This window comes from Pelecanus crispus, chromosome 4 (genome assembly GCF_030463565.1).
Source record: "Pelecanus crispus isolate bPelCri1 chromosome 4, bPelCri1.pri, whole genome shotgun sequence".
Taxonomy (NCBI): Eukaryota; Metazoa; Chordata; class Aves; order Pelecaniformes; family Pelecanidae; genus Pelecanus; species Pelecanus crispus.
The window spans coordinates 80,819,691-80,838,788 of NC_134646.1; the positions used below are offsets into that span (position 1 = coordinate 80,819,691).

Genomic DNA, 19,098 nt, shown 5'->3' on the forward strand with positions numbered 1-19,098 from the left:
TACTGCTTCTCAGCCACTGCCAGTACTGCAGTCCGTGTCGAATGAGTTTTGCAGCCTCAGTCTTAAATGGCCCACGTGTTGCTCCAAAATTGCTTAGATAAAGACTGAAAACATCATAAAACTTCAAACAGGCAGAGGGGTCAAGACTGGGAAAGTGCATCTCTCATCTAACAAGGTAAGCTGAGATAAAATGAACCTTTCTGTCCCTCAGCGCACAGCAGAGCTGTTGGGAAGAGCCAGGCAGGAGGGGAACCTCCTACTTAGCCAAAAGTCACTTTTCTGAACTTCATGTAACAAATGGACAAACTCTCTGCAACCTCCCCTCCCTGTAGTACTTCACCTGCTACTATGGATCAGCATTAACTGTGGGAGTCTGTCTCGGGTGACAGTATTGTTTTCAAAGAAACTTCTGCTTATCCATCCCTCGGTAGCTGGAGCGGGGACTGCGGTGACGTGCAGGGAGTAGGAGCCTCTTCAGTTAGAATAAAGTGGGATAGTAAAAGGTTTGTCTCCTCCCAACAGGTACATCTGCTTGCTTCCCCTCAAAACTGAGACAAAAGGAGGCACCAAGCAGCAAAACCAAACCCGAAACGAAGCTGAGGTGTGGTGACTGCCTGGCCCAGTCCCTGTGGCTGGCCGCAGCGGCCCACTCCGCAGGAGCTGTGCATCTCCAGGTGACCGCTGACAGCTGGCGCCGTGGTGTTCCCCTTGTGCGGGGAAACGTTCCGGTTCACTTGGCTTATGCTGCTAGCTTAGATTTGGCTCAGCAGCACATCTGTGCTCTGTTCAGTGAGAACCTGCCTCCGCCACTGCTTGCTGAGGCCCCCGACAGTAAATAGCCTGGCTTGTTTCGAGTCGCTGCAACCAGCTTTAGCTCTGCATGGTTAGACTGGGTGATCTTAAAGGTCTTTTCCAAGCTAAATGATTATATATAATTATAAAGAGGAGCAATAAACCCTTGATTTGGCATTTCATGCTTGAACTAGTTAAGTGTCCTTAAAGGCAAGGCTTTAGCTGAACGTTTGTTCTTGCAGTATCAAGTTTGAAGTCGATGAAAGAAAGCAGCCCGGTTCCTTTTCTCGGAGCCAGCTGGGGCGTGTGAGGGGAGCTGGCGTGCAGGTCCCTCGCCGCCCGGCCAGGGAAGCCAGTCGCGCTGGTCTCGCACGTACGCACGCACATGTGTGTATGAAAAGATGGTGGCTGATGTTGGATCGGGAGCTTTCTTACCACTGTGCCACTGCTTGATCAGGGTTTATTGCAGCTGTTACCTACCTGATCTTACCTGCTCTTCAGCTGCTCTTTTTTTTTTTCTTTCTGATCTGCTCTCTGTATTTTTAAGACCACAGGAAACAAATTGTCCTGTTTGCTGCCTCTTGTTACGTTTGGGGTGGACATGAACACCCCAATAGTGCTGCTCTGCGAGCGAGGGCACAGCCCTGAAGCACTGGGGTTGCTTTGCCTGCTGTGGGTGCTCCTTGTCTGTTCTTCTACCCTCGCTGCTGGAACAATTATTTACAGACTTAGGCTGCTTTTGCTAAGTCTTCCTTAAAATCAGAAACACTTCCCTTTGCTTGTCAGGCTCTTGTTTCATTCACATGTTCAGGCCTTGCAAACTGCCCCTTGTGAGTCACAGTGTCAGTTTTGCCTGAAGTTTTTCCTTGAGAGGAGGCATGTGTCTCCTCTGACCCCCAAAATGTGCCACTTAAGCAGCAGATGGCTTTTCCCTGCATGTGGTTGGGGGACAGTGAAGTGGCAGTACCTGGAGTGATTAAGAAAACATTAGGCTAGTGGAAGCAAACCTCCCTCTTGGTGCAGTGCTTCAGGGGCTAACGCAATACCAGATGAGGAGCTCTGCCCAGTCCCTGTTTGTCCATAAAGCTCCTGTGCCCTCTTACTGGATTTGCAAAGGAGTGGAGTGGGCAACAAATGCCACTGTTCAGCAGCTGCTCTCAGAAGCCTGGGGGGTACCGGGGTTTACATTTTTCAGTTGTTTTTATAAAAATTAATGACAGGGGTGGGTTCTGACCAGGTGCTGCCTGCAATGGCACTGCAGGTCACCTCCCTTGGCAGAGCCCAGGTCCAGCGAGGCTCTGCCTGCACAAGTCCCCTCCTGGTCATGCCGGCTGCGTTATGCTTGGCTCTCCCAGTGGCTGCTCTCCCCAGCTGGGCTCCTTTCTCCCCAGGGGTGCGGGGCACTGGGTAGAGAAGACATGGCTCATGCCTCCTCTTCACTCATGGGGATGTGAACTTGTCCTGAGTGCTCCTCTCCCTCCACCTGTGAGCCTCAGCTGCCCTCTCCTGCCCCTGAAGAGGCTGGGCTGAGGGAGAGGAAAGCAGAGCTGCTCACCCTGCTCTGGGGCTGTGCTCATTCAGCTCCTGTAGAGCACGGAGATGGTGGGACTGGCGTTTGTCTTTTAGGAGCATGGCTGACCTGTGCCTGGGAGCGAGAAAGGAAGGGGGGGAAAGGGGAAAAAAAAGAAAAAAAGCTTCTGGCCGTGGCCAAGATGACAAGGGCAAGGGCAGGGCTTGTGTGGGCCTGGGAGCGCTGCTGGGGCTGTCCTCGGTGGAGCAGGGCAGGGAGCGTGAGCTGCTGGGCCCCCATGGCCGCAGAGCTGCGGCTCTGGCCCCTGGCAGAGCTCCCGGCTGGGAAGGAGGGAGGGAACGCAGTGCAGCAGGGCGGCAGCCCCAGCTGCCTTTGCTAAATAAGGCCTGAAGAGAGCAGCTATTGAACAGCTGCGCTGACTGAACACCTTTCTATGCTGTAAAGTGTCAGCTGGGTAGCAGTGATCTTACCAGCAAATTTGTTTATTTACATTTGAAAAATAAATGCTTAGTGCTTTTTTTAAAATGTTATTTTTTTTAGCAAAGACAAAAGATTGTCTCATGCAGACTAGTCATGAAACTTCAGCTGTCTGCCAGAGAGTTTATTTTTACAGAAACTTCTGGTATGTTTCTTGTATGGTCTGGTAACCAATTCAACAAACGATTCACAAGGAGCCATGTGGAAGAGATAAGAGGCAACAGGAACAAGCTGCACCAGGACAGGCTTCAGCTCAAGATAAGAAATTTTTTTACAGTGAGAACAATCACTCACTGGAACAGCCTGCCCTGCTATGTGGCAGGGTCCCCATCACTGGAGATTTTCACGATGCAGCTGGACAGAGTGCTAGATTATCTCATCCAGACTGCCCTTCCCAGGAAAGGCTGGAGCAGATGAGCTGCCAGGGTCCCTTCCACCTTGGGTTGTTCTATGAGTCCAGGCTGTGAAGGCCCTAAATGTGCTAAAGAGAAGGACAAAAAAAAAAAAAAAAAAAGTTGCTATAAAACCACACTGGGGCTGTTAGAAGTGGATGGCGTTTTTGAAAAGAGTTTTAAGTGATGCAAACCAAACGGAAGCACAGAAGCAACTGTTAAGAGCAGCTTTAATAAAATTTGTAGTGATTCAGAAAAACAGAGATCTTACCACTGAAGGTTTTTGGTAGCAGATTAAGCCAAAGTGCCTTTTTGGGAAAGATGGATGGTACTAGAAGCTAAGAATGTGTTTCAGGACTTTGTATCTAAAAATACAGAACATGACACCACCACTGCCATTTCACCACCGCCTCTCACGGGGGAGAGGGGCTGAACAGAAAAAGGTAAGATAATCTCTACAGACCGCACTCCCCAAGAAGAAGTATATTACAGTAGTTTCTTGGAAAATGCACTCCCCAGGAAGAAAAAAAAAAATACATATATATTACACAAAGAATATTCCACTGCAAAAAAGAAAAAAAAAAAGGCAAACTGTACACATTCGTTTCATCCTTAGCTACGCAGGGTAGCTAATCGCGACTGCATTGCTTCAATGTCCTCCTCCTCGTCAACAGCAGCGGCCGCTCCCATGGGCTCAGGCTCTGGCAGAGCGTCTGTGACTTTACTGGGCGCTTTGCCCAAGGCCCCTGCAAACGACAAGCAGGCCCGTTAGCACGCGGTAGGTCTTCACTTAATAATTAGCAGCTTTCAGGTACAGGTATTTAAAATAATTCACCCTGTCACTTTGGGTAGAGGTCACACACAGGCAGTGTTTGGCTGGGCCAGCCCGGGCTGTTGGCTGCCGCTCCCAGCCAGGACACGGGATGGGAAAAAAGCAAAGCGGGATGTGAGAAACAGGAGAGGGCAAGAAACAGCAGGGCAGGAGCGGGGAACTGCGCTTCCTGCACGCTGCAGCTGAACGCAGCGCTGGTGCTTACATCTGTCACATGAAATTCAGGTAAGGCGCATGCTAAGCATTAGCTAAGTCAAATAACTAAACCAGTAGATCATTACTCCATGAGCTGGAAGGCAGAAGTTGGGGGGTTTGGTTTTAGGGGTTTTTTTGTTGTTGTTGTTCGGTTTGTGGGGGTTTTTTCCCCAACAACTCAAGACACAGACAGCATTTTACAGCCAGGAATCACAACACAGCCTAAGACTCAAGGCAATGCAGCTGAGCTCATCTCCTGGCCTCACTAACATTAGTCAATCATATAAATTTCACCTTGTTAAGAGGATCCACTGGACAAACACTGATCCGTTTGCTACAGATCAGTCCCAGAGCTGCACAGACACCGCCTGATGCATGTTACTTACACGTTACTGAACCGCACCGGCCGCCTCAGCCAGCGTTCCCTGAGGAACCGGTTTGTCAGAGCGCGCTGCCTACTAGCAAGGAGAGCCCTGGCAGCGCGCCGCGAAGTCAGAACAGACGAAGATTTAAATCGCTGCGTCTTACTGAACAGAGCCGGGGCAAGGCTCCGTTCTCGGCGCGCACGCACAAACTCACCAGCTGTAATTTCAAAAAGGATTTTGTCAATTTCCATCTCGGCTTCCTCTTCCATTTCCTCCTGATCCTCCAAGCTTTCAAAGGTGTCCTCCAGCATCTCCTCTATGATACCAGCCTAGCAGAGAACAAAAAGGCAGCGCCTGATGCCCTTAGAAACAGCAGAGTAAGGGGACGCGCTTCCTACTTCCAAGACCAGGTTACGCCTACCCAGGCACTTAACAACCGCTCGCTCCTGCTCGAGCCTTCCCGATCGAGGCTGTGCGTTGCACGAGGGCTGGAAACGTGCTTGCCTACAGCTTAAGCATGTACCTGTACGGCTGGCGCACAGGAAAAGCGGTAAGAAAGCTGAGGGTTACATACACGCGCTCTCGCTTTGAAACCCTCGAGCTATTATTCCTTGTTCCTTGTCTAAATGCCGACAAGCCAGCTTGCTCCAAGCACGTGAAATGCAACTGCAAACTTCAGTCACGAAGCATAAATTGTGTAACATGCTGTAAAATTAGTGTTTGACATGGGTTCCCTTTTTTTCTATCTGCGTTTGAAAACATTCCTCTGCAGGGCCTGCAGCCTAGATATGGCCAAATTGTTCTGGTACATGATGGTAGAATTATCAAGAAATAAGCTGATTTGATGTAATCAGTCTAGAGTGGTAAGGGGGAAAGAGGCAAAACAACTTTGGTAGCTGAAAAGATAATAGCCACGACAGAGAATCACTACACTTGAAAACCAGAGCACTTTGATCAGATGGAGACACTCGGCTAGGTGTTTTAAACCCAGTACCAGAACAGCCATCTTGCCCAAGACGGGACTTTCAGCTTCCCACTCCGCAACAGGCTGTGGCGGGTCTTCCTTAATGAACGTTTTCACCCCTGAAAGCAGGAAATGGAGTCTCGCCAGAGCAGCCAGAAGCTTGGGGACATGGGCAGTCGCTGGGCGCAGTTGTGAACCCTGCTTCGGGCCTCTGTCCCCCCCGCCCGTGGGACGAGGGTGACCAAGCCGCTCTGCACGGGGACCAGGCTTCCTCCTCCCACCCTCCACCTGAGCAGCTGTTTTCGGCTCCAAGCTTTACACCAAACGTGTTGCAGCTATCACCGAGTCAGCGTTTGCCCCACATACGGCAACTTGCTAGAAAGTCCCCGGCTATTAATGCGCTACTTCAATTTCTCTTTGTCAGAGCTCACACAAGCCCTCTGACGAAGGGGCCACCGACGCGGTTGCACAGTGCACGCTAACGACCACCTCTTGTTCACCCAAGTCCTATTTACGTTACAGATCTTACCTTCATCATCTCTTTGGACAACTCTCTCATCGTTGCTTGGATTTCAGGGATTTTCACTAGATTTTGCATAGCTTTCATGACTTCTGTGCTCTTCTGCAATGAACCTGCTACTCTCAGGACAGCTGTGAAGGAGAGGCATGGAAAAGCTTGAAGGACCCACACACCACCAAAAGCAGAAGAATTATATCTATGCGGACAGAAATTTGTTTGCATTTAGGCAATTTAATTAAAAAAAGAAACGGGCATCCTGCTTCTTCATTCTTGTCTACCTTCCTGGAAAAGCTCAACTCCTACCCACATGGGGCAAAATAGGTTTCTAGCAAAGACACCGGCCCTGTCTGATTAGCTGGAGCAATCCAGATCTCCTGCAGAGAGATTTCAACCCACTTGCACCGCCGTTCATCCAGAGATCCCCGAGCAGCGCCTGCCTGTGCCCCTCAGCAGCCAGAGCTCTTGCTGAGGGCTTCAGCGGTGGAGCTACAGCCCAGCTCCACGCCTGACCGCTGCCCAAACCAGCGACCTTCCGCCCCGCACTGGGTAGTGGAAACGAACGCTGGCAGAAGTTCTAGAGCAATAGTTTCACAGCAAACAGTAAGCTAGAAAATTAATACTGAAGCAGATAAGCTGGAAACGTGTAGTTTAAACTGAATTTAACAGCACTCTTTCCAGAGGCTACTCTTAAAAGCTCTTCTCATATATGTTGATACATTAAGATCAAAATGCAATAATTAAGGGTACTTTAAGGTTCTTGAATTGTGCCATCTAACTTCACAGCTTCCTAGCCATGGAGAACTTACCTGTTTGTGTATAAATTGGTCACTGCTTAATGAAGCAAAATGAAGGTATAGCATATATTATTTCTCATTTTAATATTTAATTTCTTTAAGAACATTACCCTTAGCAAACTCACAGAAATCTTGCCTTTAGCGGTCATTTCCCCAAGGTGAAGCAAGTGAACACAAAGCCCCGACTGAATTCTAGATTCCTTCCCATGGCTTGGGCAAGTCTATCAGAACATTCCCAGTAAGATGAAGATGCCGGTAGCGGTAATAAGGAGTTTTTCCTTTTAAAGGACACCTCGAGCTGCAAGGATGGCCTCTGCTTCCCCTTCCTGAATGACGTACCTGGGGAGCCACATTTGAGCTACCGTAAGATTACGCTTAAGGTTCACATTGCCACTCCTGATTTATCACTCATCCAGTGTTAAAATTTCCTAGCAACTAGCTTGGATAATGCTGGGGTGGGGGAAAACACTTTGACATTTCAGTGCACTTTAGCCTCCACCAAGTCCCTCCCTGTCTTTCATGCTTTCTGCTCTGCTCTCCTTGCAGACTGGAATGCTCTAAGGTATGGAAAATACCGCAGGAAGCCTGTTACAACAGAGTTCTGATGGAATGAGGGAAATACGGTGGTACTGGGGGAGCACAAAGGGTTTACTGAGAGCTGGTATTAAGCCACAGAGCAAACCGATTCATCCACATCAAGGAAATCAAACACTGCCCGCCCGCTCCATTTAGGGCTTAGGAAGCATCCCAAGAGTCTCGCTAGAGAAACAGTAATTTACAAGATGAAGGGAATTCTACTGAAGGAAATCAACCTCACATTGCAGATCCTGTCAAAATCAGTAACAGCAACAGGCTCCACAAGGATACAGGGATATTAGGCACGCATTCAAACCATTTAGGAACAGACGCTGAACACGTGCCCCAAATTACTGGGAGTTCTGTTTCAGAGCACGTGATTCTCACGTCACTGCAACCCTCAGGCTCTGAGGACGGGTGCTGGGTTATCTGTTGAGCAGCTAATCAGAGGAAACACAGTGAGCCAGCGAGGATCTAGGGAACAACAAGGGGTAGGAACCCCAGGAAGCTAACTGGGAGCTCCCTGGCTACTCCAGAGCCCAGGGTGGGAAACCCATCCAGACAGGGCAGTGGCGAAACAGTCTCCAGAACACCCTGCAGACTGAAGGGGGTTATTGCCTACAGCTGTGTAGGAACTGGTATGGGATGTGGGGGAAAAGAGCATTTTTTTGAACCGAGAAAAACTTATTATGGACTCTTTTTAAGGGGATTGCAGGAATGTGACTGAACATGAGAAACTTTTTATTGGATGTTCAGGGGAAGGACTGAAAGTGGAAAAAGGGAGGGATTGAAGGGGGACCAGGGAAGGCCACAAACTGCAGGGACCTACGGGTCCAGGTACCAGCAGCTCAGGCAGAGGCGAAGATCTGGGGCCAGTTACCGGATAGCCGGCCAGCTTAGACCGAGAACAGCTATGGGAACAACCCATATATTGTGCACATGTGCATGTATATGGGTATTCCACTAGCAGACCTCAGTCCTAATCAGCTGAAGAGGAAGACCAGGACTGAGCTGTCAGCGCTGTTCACATTTGTGTGGAAGCTGCATATGTTTGCACAGGTGCTGGTAAAGGCGCTGCTGCGAGCACGTAACAGGCCCCAGACGTTTTCCTCTGCCTGAGCCGCTGGTACCTGGAGCTGTAGGTCCCTGCGGTTTGTGGTCTTCCCTGGTGCTCAGCCTAGCTGGATGCGGGGACATGGACCTGCAGCAGCCTCACGCCTCTGGGCCTGTGACGGGAGGAATTTCCCTGGGTCCTGAAGCCCACTGGAATCAGGTGCCTTTCACAAGAGTAGGGCTGCTTCCAAATTCAAGCTCTGCCTGCATTTGACCTTGGTTCTGAAAATGGAAACCTAGACCTCGCCTCTAAAGCTAGAAGCACTTAGAAATTGTTCTTACCAAGCTGGTTCTTCATCCCCATGAGAACAGAGTTCATGTGAGCTTTGGATGCATAGAGTTTGCTTACGGCCTTTCGCGAGCGGATCAGTTCCTTTGCCAAGATCACACACACATCTTTCTGACCCTTTTTGGCAGCATCCTTTATTGACCGTTTCACCTTCTCCTCTTCTCTCTGGATATCTGGAGTACAGAAAAGCAAAGCAAATAGCAACAAACTGCTAAGGATTTAGAAGAGTCATTTGTTGGGGTTTATTTTCAATGCAAAGAATCGTTTCTGCTCGATTTCAGATCCCCTCTGTTACTCAAAGACCTTGTTCTAGGCTGATTTGCATGTCAGCTGATTAACGCAACTAAATATTAATAGGAAAATTCTCATTACTAAACATCCAGCTAATTTCCTTTGCAGTTAAGACTACTGTAAAGGACTGTCCAGGAATATCACTGCATGAAGCTGAGCTGATTTAAGATGAATTCTTAAGAAGCAAAAAAGATCCAGTAAGAACAAAGCGCTCTGAGATGCCTACTTGACTTACAACTTCAGAATAACTTCCCAACTATTAAACTGGCCTGATATAAAGATATACATAAAAATACATACTCACATATATAATATATACACACACAGTTTAAGACTCCTGTACTGATTTGCTGCTTACAAGATTACCTATTCTGTGTTCATCAGCAGACAGCCCCCCTTCACCAGGAAGGAACAAAGCTGTCACAAGGAGTTTAAAACCAGTACTCTCAGAAGACAGGCAGGCATTTTCCTAGCAAAAATACCTGTCAGACTACATTCAAAGCTTGACCCATACACCCACCTTCAAGTGAATTTGAGGGCTGCTGTAGGCAAAACAGTCCTCACTCTTTCTAAATCCCCGAAATGTGGTTTTTTTTCTGAAAAAAATACATTCAGAAAGAATTGTAGAAGGCTGATCTCACGGAGGTTAGAAAGTTTTAGATACACACTGCCTTTAAAAAAAAAAAAAAAAAAAAAGCATAACCATTTATATAGTGAATTTGTAAGGGTGTGTCCACAACTTTAAGAGTTACTCAGAACTATGGATTTGTTAATTACTGCCAAAAGCAGCCTTCATCCTTGCAGACAGACTTAGTTATTCTCCCGTCAGGCACAACCAATTGAGCCTCAACTGGATACCCAGCCAAGTCTATACTTGTACTTAAAGAGTTAAGGTCTTGAGTTTATACCGCTCATACTTCAAGACACGTGCATTAGGTGCTTGTACAGACTAGCACATTCAAATTATAAGCTGGCTGGCTGGTGCCAAAGCTATGGATAATTTATCAGTGAAAACTAGCATGCTGGTAAATCGTTAGATGTAACTTAAAGCAGCCTGTTCAGACTCTGCTGGTATCCAGCTTCATTCAACAGCTTTTTATAAGAGCATGCTGGAACAGGCATACTGAACTACTTACTCTCCCCTTAATTGGTTTAGTGGTGGACTTGGTAATGTTAGGTTAATGGCTGGACTGGATGATCTTAAAGGTCTTTTCCAACCTAAACGATTCTATGATTCTATAACTAAGCCTGTACAAAATGAGCACTAAATAGTTGGATTTGAAATATTATACACTAAATAGGCTTCCTTAAAGAATGTAGGTTTCTCTAGCATATCTGGGGTGACTGTTCACGTTTGCCTTGTCAGGTAACACTGGCTGTGTACAGCAAAAGCCAGGTACCTCAAAAAGCTCAGAGTAAGAAATACAGCAACAAGCAGGGGCTATATCAACCCCCTTCCCCTTCCAGACTCAGCAATAAATTAGCCACTGATGAAATGTGGATCTCAGAGTCCGCAAAAAAATTATCCTAAAGTAAATAAAGAATTCAGATGGTAAGGGTCAGGCTCACGTTCCTGCAAACAGTTGAAAGAAATGACCACAAGAACAATTATTTCTAGCAAAGGCTTTGTTCAAATTTGTTTTTGTTTGAGTCTTCTTGATTTACACCAGACAGAAGTTACACATAGGCAAGAATAAGAAGTTGCCCTTTTATAAAAACAAAGGCATCAAAGCACACTTTTTGGCACGGGCCAACTTGAAGACTTTGACGCAGCTTCTCACGTGGGAGTTAGCAAACCCTGTACTCAAGATGAGTCATTCTCTCAGTACCATTCAATGGCGTCTTTTTTGTAAAGGACTGGCAGAAATCTGTAGGATCATAACCAGAAAAATGTACTCCTTGCTGCTTCCCCGCTAGTATCTGCAGAAATGTCACACGCTTGAAGACATCTGTATGTCAGACAAGGGAGTGAGCCAAGCCCCAGCGTATCAGAACAGGTGAGAAACAGCTGAAGTGCTACAGCAAAAACCAGAAAGTACCAGGAGTACTCCAGCAGTACTGAGGAATTACAACACTCACTTTGTCAGGCTAAAACCAATGACAAGTGTTGTGTTACGACATCTAAACTGGAGTAGTGGTGCCCCATGCTCGAGTGAATGCTTTCACTTGCATGATGAACTGCTGAATATGAGATTAGTGGCACAAAATATGCAAGAATGGCCAACTCCACCTTTGAAGGTCAATGCCAGCTATGTGCCTCTAGTGAGCCAAAGTCACTACACCGGTCCCCTCTGCAGCACTACTGAGCACAAGAAAGGCACAGAGCAGTTCAAAGCACCTGCGAGAGGCACGTGCAAGCTCAGTAAAGCACAAAGTTACTGTATTAGCTATATGAATTTGAAAAATTCAATTCTGAGTCACAAGGATACCTTTCATTTCTTCAAACCTTCCAAGCCCTCAAAAGCAACCTACATCAAACAGAAATCATGACAACAGCAAGAGTCCAACAACAGATGGTTTGAAACAGTGTGTTGCTATATTAGTAACTGCGCTGACTGGGCGAGCCAAGTGTTCGAGTGATCCGAGCCCACTCAGTTCATCCCAAGTGGATCTGAGTGTTGCCGTATCAAAACACACCCAGCACAGCCTTCCCCAGGGAAACTAAGACAGGTCCCAGCTCAGCATCCTTACTCAAAGATTACAGCGATTTCCTGTGTAGATCTCAATCGAAATGATAAAGCATGGCAGAATCCAACTACAGTGGGTAATTTTGGAAAAAAAACCCTTTAGTGGCACATGGCCATCATCTTTCAGCAGTAGCCTGCTAGCCTGCTAAGTGTCCAGCAGAACCATGTACTTCCACAGCCGACACTTGGTAAGATGTGAAATCCTAGCACAATATGGGCATTACAAAGATATTCTGTACTGTATTTTAATGGGAATTATCAGAATAGCAGATGGTTGATGGTTAGTCTAAGCTCTTATGTACTGAACTGTATTTCTTTGAATGTAACACTCTGAAATACATATACAGAGATGTTTAGAGCAGTTACAATAATTAGATTTACATCCACGTCAAAATATCAGACTACCACATAACCCAGTATCTAAATAGGCCATTAGAAGTATTATGGCATGCATAAAGTTGAGAGAAAACCAAAATTTCAAGAAGCCATCAATAGCGAACATGTGGGTAGTTGCTCCCATGGAAGATGCGACCTCTAAAACATACCCTGCTAATAAGATCAGCCACATTTTGGTTGCTCTGTGCCCAATACAGCCACACAAAGTGCCTTGGAGAATGCAAAACAATTCACAAGCAAAATGAACATCACTGTGCGTCGTTTTCCTGGAAGAGGCATAAACCCTGTCCTCATTTCACAGACGAGGACAAAGGCGGACTTTGTACTGCACAAGCATCTCTCTCCAACCAACTCATACAAAGGGAGAAGGCAGAATGTACTCCTTGAGGAGTCACTCAAAACGGGCATGTGCCTAAGAACCAGACGCTGACGCAAAATATCCTTTACCAGCACATCCCATGGACTAATCCTGAGAGCAGGGCAGAAGACAAAAAGGGGAAAACAGAATCTGCCCCAAACCTATTTTCAGATTCTGGGAAGGCGGGCAGAAGAGAGAACAAGAAATTGAGCTAGCAGCAGTGGAATAATGAGAAACTCCTCTGGTCTTCAGAATTGTAGCGCCCATAATTTAATAGCAAAAGTCCCACTGAGAAAGTCTCCCCCCGCCCCTTCTCTCCTGTTTGCAGTTTTCCCAAGCTGCCAGCAAGCTACTTTTGTTTAGCATGTGCACTTCATGCCAGTACAAACCCACGGAACTTCTACATGTGGAATTACATATCACACCGATACTATTCGTTAAATCGATACGGCTGAAGTTCTGGATAATAAGTCTAATCCATCTTATCAAATGGGATTTAAGAGCATTATGTCTTACTGGAAGCACAGAATATTCAGGTTCTTTTGAAAATTTTACTTGGAGAACTTCACAGCGCCGTCACTTTGTAACACAGGCTAAGTGGCCGCAGGACCACATTCACCTTCCTTTATTACAGATGCCATAGAGTACCCCCAGGTTATTAGATTTCACAGCCTCCCTCAATTAAAGCAAAAAAACCTTGAAGGCAGACATGGAAAGGAAAAACAAAAAATGAGACATAAGTACAAACCTCTGATCTGTCTATCAATCACTCTCATTTCTTTCCTTATCTTCAAGGACCATTCATTGACCTTAAAAAGAGAAAGTGACAGTTACTTGAAATTCCAACTTTAAAATGATGCTTTTATACTTTCATGTAACTTAACCATTCAATATCAGAAGAAGCACTTCAAAATGCACACGCTTTAAGTTATGAGTCATGTTTAAATATTTCATTATTTAAATAAAAAAAAAACATTGCAGAGATGCCACCAATTATTGCACTCCTCTTAACATTCAGACATGGAGTTAAGGAGGATGCGATCTGTGAATCAGAGACGCTCCCTGCCTGGCTAACTTCCCACATCACAGCGACGCAGAGGGAACTTGCCGCAAGGGATTTCAGCACAAGGTAGAAACTTTGGCACGGGATGACGGCACCAGGAGTGCTACTACCTGTTTCAGTCAGAGGGAACCCCAGGAGGTCTCCAAGCCAACCTGCTACTCAAAGCAGGACCAAGTTCAGAGTTCAGACAGGTTGCTCAGGGGCCTCGTCCATTGAGTTTTGACACTGTCTGAGGCCAGAGACTTCACAGCCACTCTGGGCATCTGTTCCAGCACTTAATCACTCCTGCAGTGAGGAATTTCCCTCGTGTCCAATTCAAAATTCTCCTCTGGCCACCTGTGGCCGTAGCCTCTTTCCTGTCACTGGGCACACCTGACATGTACCTGGCCCTCTCTTCACTACAAGCCCATTAAAGGCAGTAAAAGGCTTCAGACTCTTGCCCCTTCACCTTCTCTTCTCCAGGCTAAGACAAGCCCAGTTCCCTCAGCCTTTCCTCCTGTGTCACAGGCTCCAGTCCTCTGCCACCTTGGTGGCCCTCTGCCGCACTCTCCCCAGTTTGTTGATATCTTTCATGAACCGGGCGCCCAAACCAGGACGCTGTTTTGATGTGGCCTCATTAATGCCGACTGCAGCAGGGTAATTGAACAACCATTTGCCTCAACTTGATGGTTACACTTCACTAGTGCCGCCCAGTTTGCCCTCATCGCTGCAAAGGCGCACTGCTAACTCGCATTTACTATCTGCGGGAAGCCCCGGTCCTTTCCTGCAGAGCTGCTGCCCAGCCAGCGCACCCCTGCGCGCAGGGACGGTCGGCTGACGTACGTAACCCAACGAGCATTGCTCAACACCGTGAGGTTCCTGCCGGCCCGTTCCTCCCACTTGCTCAGGTCCCTCTACACGGCAGCTCTGCCCTCCAGCTTCCCTTCCCCTGCGTTTGGTGGGGTTCAAACGCAGTCACCCCCTCTGCAGCTTCCCTCCCGGGACCCGCCAAGATCTCTCCGTCCCATCCTGGCTCCCCCAACACAGGGCGCTGAAGGAGGCGGGGAGCACCACTGGGCCCGACCACCTCTCTGGGGAAGCGGAGACATCCGAGAGGCAGCAGCTGCCAGACATCCAGCTGAGAACTGGAAGCGCTTGTGGCAGACAGAGAAGCAGAGAGGGGCTGTAGAACCAGAGTCAAGAATTGGGAGATAATACTGGCATACAGAGTGCCAAATGCTTGTGGAGCTCTGATACTACTTTTATTACTAGCAGCACAGATTTTGCACAGTATCTAAAAGAAAAAAAAACCCTAAGCATTAAGACAGACTCTAGTTCACGGATCCACTTGCACACTGTACATGTCGGTGCACAGGCTGCTCAAGAAATCTAGTTGGCTCTATGAATAGTTTCACATGAAAATCACCCTGATTTTTATGTGGGTTTTTTTTTATTCAAATAAAAAGCTTTGCCTACCTCAATAACCTTTATAACAGCACTGGAAAAAGCATGCTCTTCAGTGCACTAGCCCAGCAGAGCAGGACGGATTCTTAGACTTTTAGCAGCCTCAAAAGAAATGCTATCAGTCACGATGGACAAGACCATGTTTTGACTACAGACAACAACCACCATCTGAGTTGCCCAAGCACAAAACCTGCTGCAAAAAAACCCAAAACCCCTGCAGAGCCCTGTGTGTACACATTATGGATGTGCAGAAGTTCTGAAGTGGTTTCAGAAAGCTCCTGTACCTTTAGTTGAATCCTGTTTTATTACAGGAAAAAAAAACCCAAACCAACTTTGCCAGACCAACTGCAGCCTCCACTCTTGCCGTTCTAAATAGGGCAAAAAAATTTCATGTAGATTCATTCCTCATGTAAATTCAACCCTGATAAGAGGCTAAGGAGGTCCCTCTTTTGAGCATGCCTACACTAGATGGAGAGAAGAGAGGAAAGAGACTGAGGTAAAGCATGACGGAATTCTGGTTGGCCAACTGTCACGTCTCAAATGTAACATCTTCTAGAGATTTGTTCTACAAGTTGTATTCTACAACAAACCAACATGTATTAAGCCTTCACGTACAAGCACAATTGGCAACTGTCAAATGAACTACAACAGGATTCAGAGATTCTGTCTCTGTGATGCACAGTCCAGCACAAAGATACCATTAAAACACGACTGGCCGTACGTTGTCATCAATCCCTGCTAACTCTGACAGCAGAAAACTCTTTGATGGCTCATCCCTCATACTGCCCAGGAATAAGCTGCTTCACACAATGGTTTCCTAAAGACAGACCTGCGTGGTTCTTCAGTCCCTGGTCTTCCCAACACACATCACCAGTTTTGCGTATAAGAGGAGGAGGGGGAAATCCCATTGACACTCATCTAGACTACTCCAAGCTTCCAGATACACGAGACAGCAATTTGTTGAGCAGTAAAGAAGTTGTGTTGCCAATCTCATGCAGGACATGAGGAAGAAGGCTACGAACCACGGCACAATGCAGCGCAGAGGTAGCAATGCTGGAAATAAAAGCACTTTGATCATCTAAGCAAGGCTAACTACTCCGAGCGCAACTCCATGAAGCTATTCTGCTTCCAGTTCTGACATAAACAAAAACGTCATTCTCACAGCACCGCCTCACACCAGAGAGTCAGCCAGCAAAACGCTAAGCTGAAATAAACCACTTGGGCTACACTGGAGGAAAACCACTTTTTAAGCTCAAACAGTCCAGATGTGGCATTAAATGTATAGTTGACCCCCAGCTTTAGACAGGCTGAAATGCATCACTAGCTCCTCGCAAGGACTGAAGATGTTTGTCTTGTATCATTCAACCAACAAGTTCCTTCCCATCGCCAGACAGCAAGCATGCAAACAAACCCAGGGTGACTCACTGCCATCGCAAAAATCTCAACTTCTTCCCATCATCAGCCACCTCCCGTGGTGCTCGGAGTGCTTTCTCTAGCCCTGCTCAGGGACAGTATCTTGTCTACAGCTGCTGGCAGGCACAAAGTAAGAGGTGCTGTTTCCCCATCATCTAATAACCAGAAATAACAACTTCTTCCTTTTAAAGCTGCGCAGTCAGATACAGGAGGAGAGAAATTTCTTACTATTAATGGGTTTCTCAATATCGCTGTTATGACCTGTGAAGTCATCATACCAGCCTGCAACCCAAGAGTGTGCTCATGACAGCAAGATTCCCCCCACGGGCCAGACACGCCTGTTTTCTACCGCCTTTGCAGGCCTTTCTGCAAACAGCTCCAAGATGACCCACAGACACACTGTGTTACTGCAAAAGATGACAAGCTTGTCAGTTATGGAAAGGGAAGAGTGGTCATCAGACATGAAACGAGAACTTATCAGTGCAGCATAACCCCATCGTGCAGGTTAAGCGGTTGTCTGCTGTTTTATCCCACCACGAGAGCAGCAGTCTCCAAACCCCATTTCTCTGTGGTATCTTCCAACACTGCTCACGAACGGAGGAAACTATAACCAGCCTGCATGGTGCTCTACACAGGTAGAGGAGGAAAGGGAAGTACGCTATCAGAAGTGTATACCTCATCAAATGCTGTCACCCAACATGCAATGACTACAGCCTGCTCCCGTGGGAGCTGGCTGCTACACAGCAGCAGGGAACACCTGTGACACTGCAGCTCTTCTGAGCCTTCACGTCAGTATCTGTCACCTTTTCCCTGTTGCTTTTTTAGTACCTCTAACGTATTTGGTCTTTCCCCCCACCAAACAGGTTTTTTTTAATTGATATATTAGTAATGATTTATGAAAGGCAACAGTGAAATCCATCAGTATCTCGATGATTTCATTTCACTGTGCCATTATAAATGTGTGGGTAGAAGCAAGGCTCACAAAGTTTGCCTGCAGACTCAAAAAAACACCAAGTCCCAATATTTCAGCTTTTCGTACTTTTAAGCCTGTTTTTGCAACAGCAGCTAGCATCCCCTGAAGAAGCCGGAGGGCTAGCAGTTATAGAAGACAGCTAACAGCGAACTAAGAATCCAGGAGCCACTGCCGAAGCCTCCCCAAACCACACCGCCCGGGACGCATCGCTCCTTTGGCTACTGCTTCGGTGGCCCTCAGAAGCCCCCTCCAAGCTTCCGCACACCCCCAGGGCGCAGGAGCGCTGACAGCAGGCCGAGCGCCTTCAGAAGCTGCTGCGTTTCAGAAGCGAAGGAGCCGAGCGCGGGGGCCCCCAGCCCGCTTGGGGCCGGCGTGCCGGGGCTCCCCACCTGCTGCTGAGGGCCGGCCGCCGCAGCGATACCCCGCCCGGGTACCCCGCCCGCCCAAAACCTCCTGCCCCCGGCCGCGGGCTCGCCGCCTCCCCTCAGGCCCGGGCCGGGCGCTGTCAGGCGAGGCCCCCGGCGCCGCGCTGCCTCGCCCAGGCCGGGCCCGGCCCCTCCGCAGCCCCCGCCCGGCGCCATGGCAACGCCATGCACCTAGGCCGCCGCCCCCGAGGCCTCACCAGCTCCTTGGGCGGCTTCTCGGGGGTCTTCCCGAAGAGGCCCATGGCGGCGGCCACCTCGCGCCGCCCGGCCCTTCCGGGTTCCCGTCCCCGCCCGCTGCCAGGGGCGGGGCAGCCCCACTGCGCATGCGGCGCCGGCCGCGCCCCGCCCCTCCTACCGCGCATGCGCCGGGCCCCGCCCCGCCCCCGCCGGCACTGCGCATGCGCTGCCGAGCGCGCGAGGGGCGGGTGAAGCCCTCGCAGCCCCGCCTGTCCCCGCCCCCGTGGGCGTGGTCCCAACGCGGGGCGGGGCCGCAGCCGCGCTGCACACGGCTCCGCAGCGCTGCGCACGGCCCCGCGCGCGGCCCCTGCACACGGCCCCGCGCCGCGGTGTGCGCGGCGGGCGGGCGGCTGAGGGGGCACGGAGGGGTTGGCAGGGTCTGGCCCGGTGCTCGCACTGTTCGCGCGGTGGCGGTGCGAAGCGGGCCGGCAGGAGTTTGTGGTGGGCCGTACCTGTTAAGAGCAATAAAAGCAGATGACAGGGCAAGTTACGTCACCACCTGCCCTCCCCCGTCACGCAGCTTGCAGGAAGGCACAGTAAGAGTATTTATAAAGTGTAGTCATGCAAGGCGTGACTCAAATGAGACTCCACATCCCTCTCTTGCAGCCCAGGGAAGACCCGAAGAGAAGCAGCTGTCGGCGCACAAGACGCTGCCTGCCTCGTCTTCGGTTACCAAGGTTCTTGGGAGATGCCCCAGCAGCAAGGCCTGGCTCATCGCCACCCTCTGCCATCCTCTGCGCGGCAAAGGGCGGGTAACCTGGCCAAAATTAACGGGACAGCTTGGAGCCACCCTGCTGGGTGCTGCGGGGTGAGCTCTGGCAAGCCGCTCCACCTCCTTGCGCCCCAGTGCACAAGCTGAGACGCACAGGACGAGAAACAATCACCGGTGCACAGAAAAGAGCGCAAAAGCTTAAGAAGAAAAAGGTGCCATTAGCTTAATCTAATACCTTACAATTATACTTCCCTTCATTA

At 48.8% G+C, this 19,098-nt stretch overlaps 1 protein-coding gene across 2 annotated transcripts; it reads right to left on the reverse strand.

The window, feature by feature from the left end:
- Nucleotides 1–3,765: 3,765 nt before the first annotated feature.
- Nucleotides 3,766–18,165, reverse strand: CHMP3 (charged multivesicular body protein 3). 2 transcript variants are annotated; one of them, XM_075708957.1, is made up of 6 exons: nucleotides 18,087–18,165; nucleotides 13,321–13,381; nucleotides 8,901–9,013; nucleotides 6,078–6,167; nucleotides 4,799–4,913; nucleotides 3,766–3,938 (listed from the first exon to the last, which is right to left on the reverse strand). In XM_075708957.1, the coding sequence occupies exons 1-6, from the start codon at nucleotides 18,129–18,131 to the stop codon at nucleotides 3,805–3,807; spliced, it is 558 nt and encodes a 185-aa protein (XP_075565072.1). In that variant the 5' UTR covers nucleotides 18,132–18,165; the 3' UTR covers nucleotides 3,766–3,804. The 2 variants fall into 2 exon arrangements, with proteins under 2 accessions (XP_075565072.1, XP_075565071.1); XM_075708956.1 differs by having other exon boundaries at nucleotides 6,078–6,199; nucleotides 8,834–9,013.
- Between the last annotated feature and the right edge of the window lie 933 nt (nucleotides 18,166–19,098).

Coding starts and splice junctions, on each gene's coding strand:
- CHMP3 (XM_075708956.1), bottom strand. CDS start 18,131: ATGGGCCTCTTCGGGAAGACCCCCGAGAAGCCGCCCAAGGAGCTG. Junction 13,382..18,086: donor AGAAGCCGCCCAAGGAGCTG/GTGAGGCCTCGG, acceptor TCTCTTTTTAAG/GTCAATGAATGGTCCTTGAA. Junction 9,014..13,320: donor GATTGATAGACAGATCAGAG/GTTTGTACTTAT, acceptor TCTGTACTCCAG/ATATCCAGAGAGAAGAGGAG.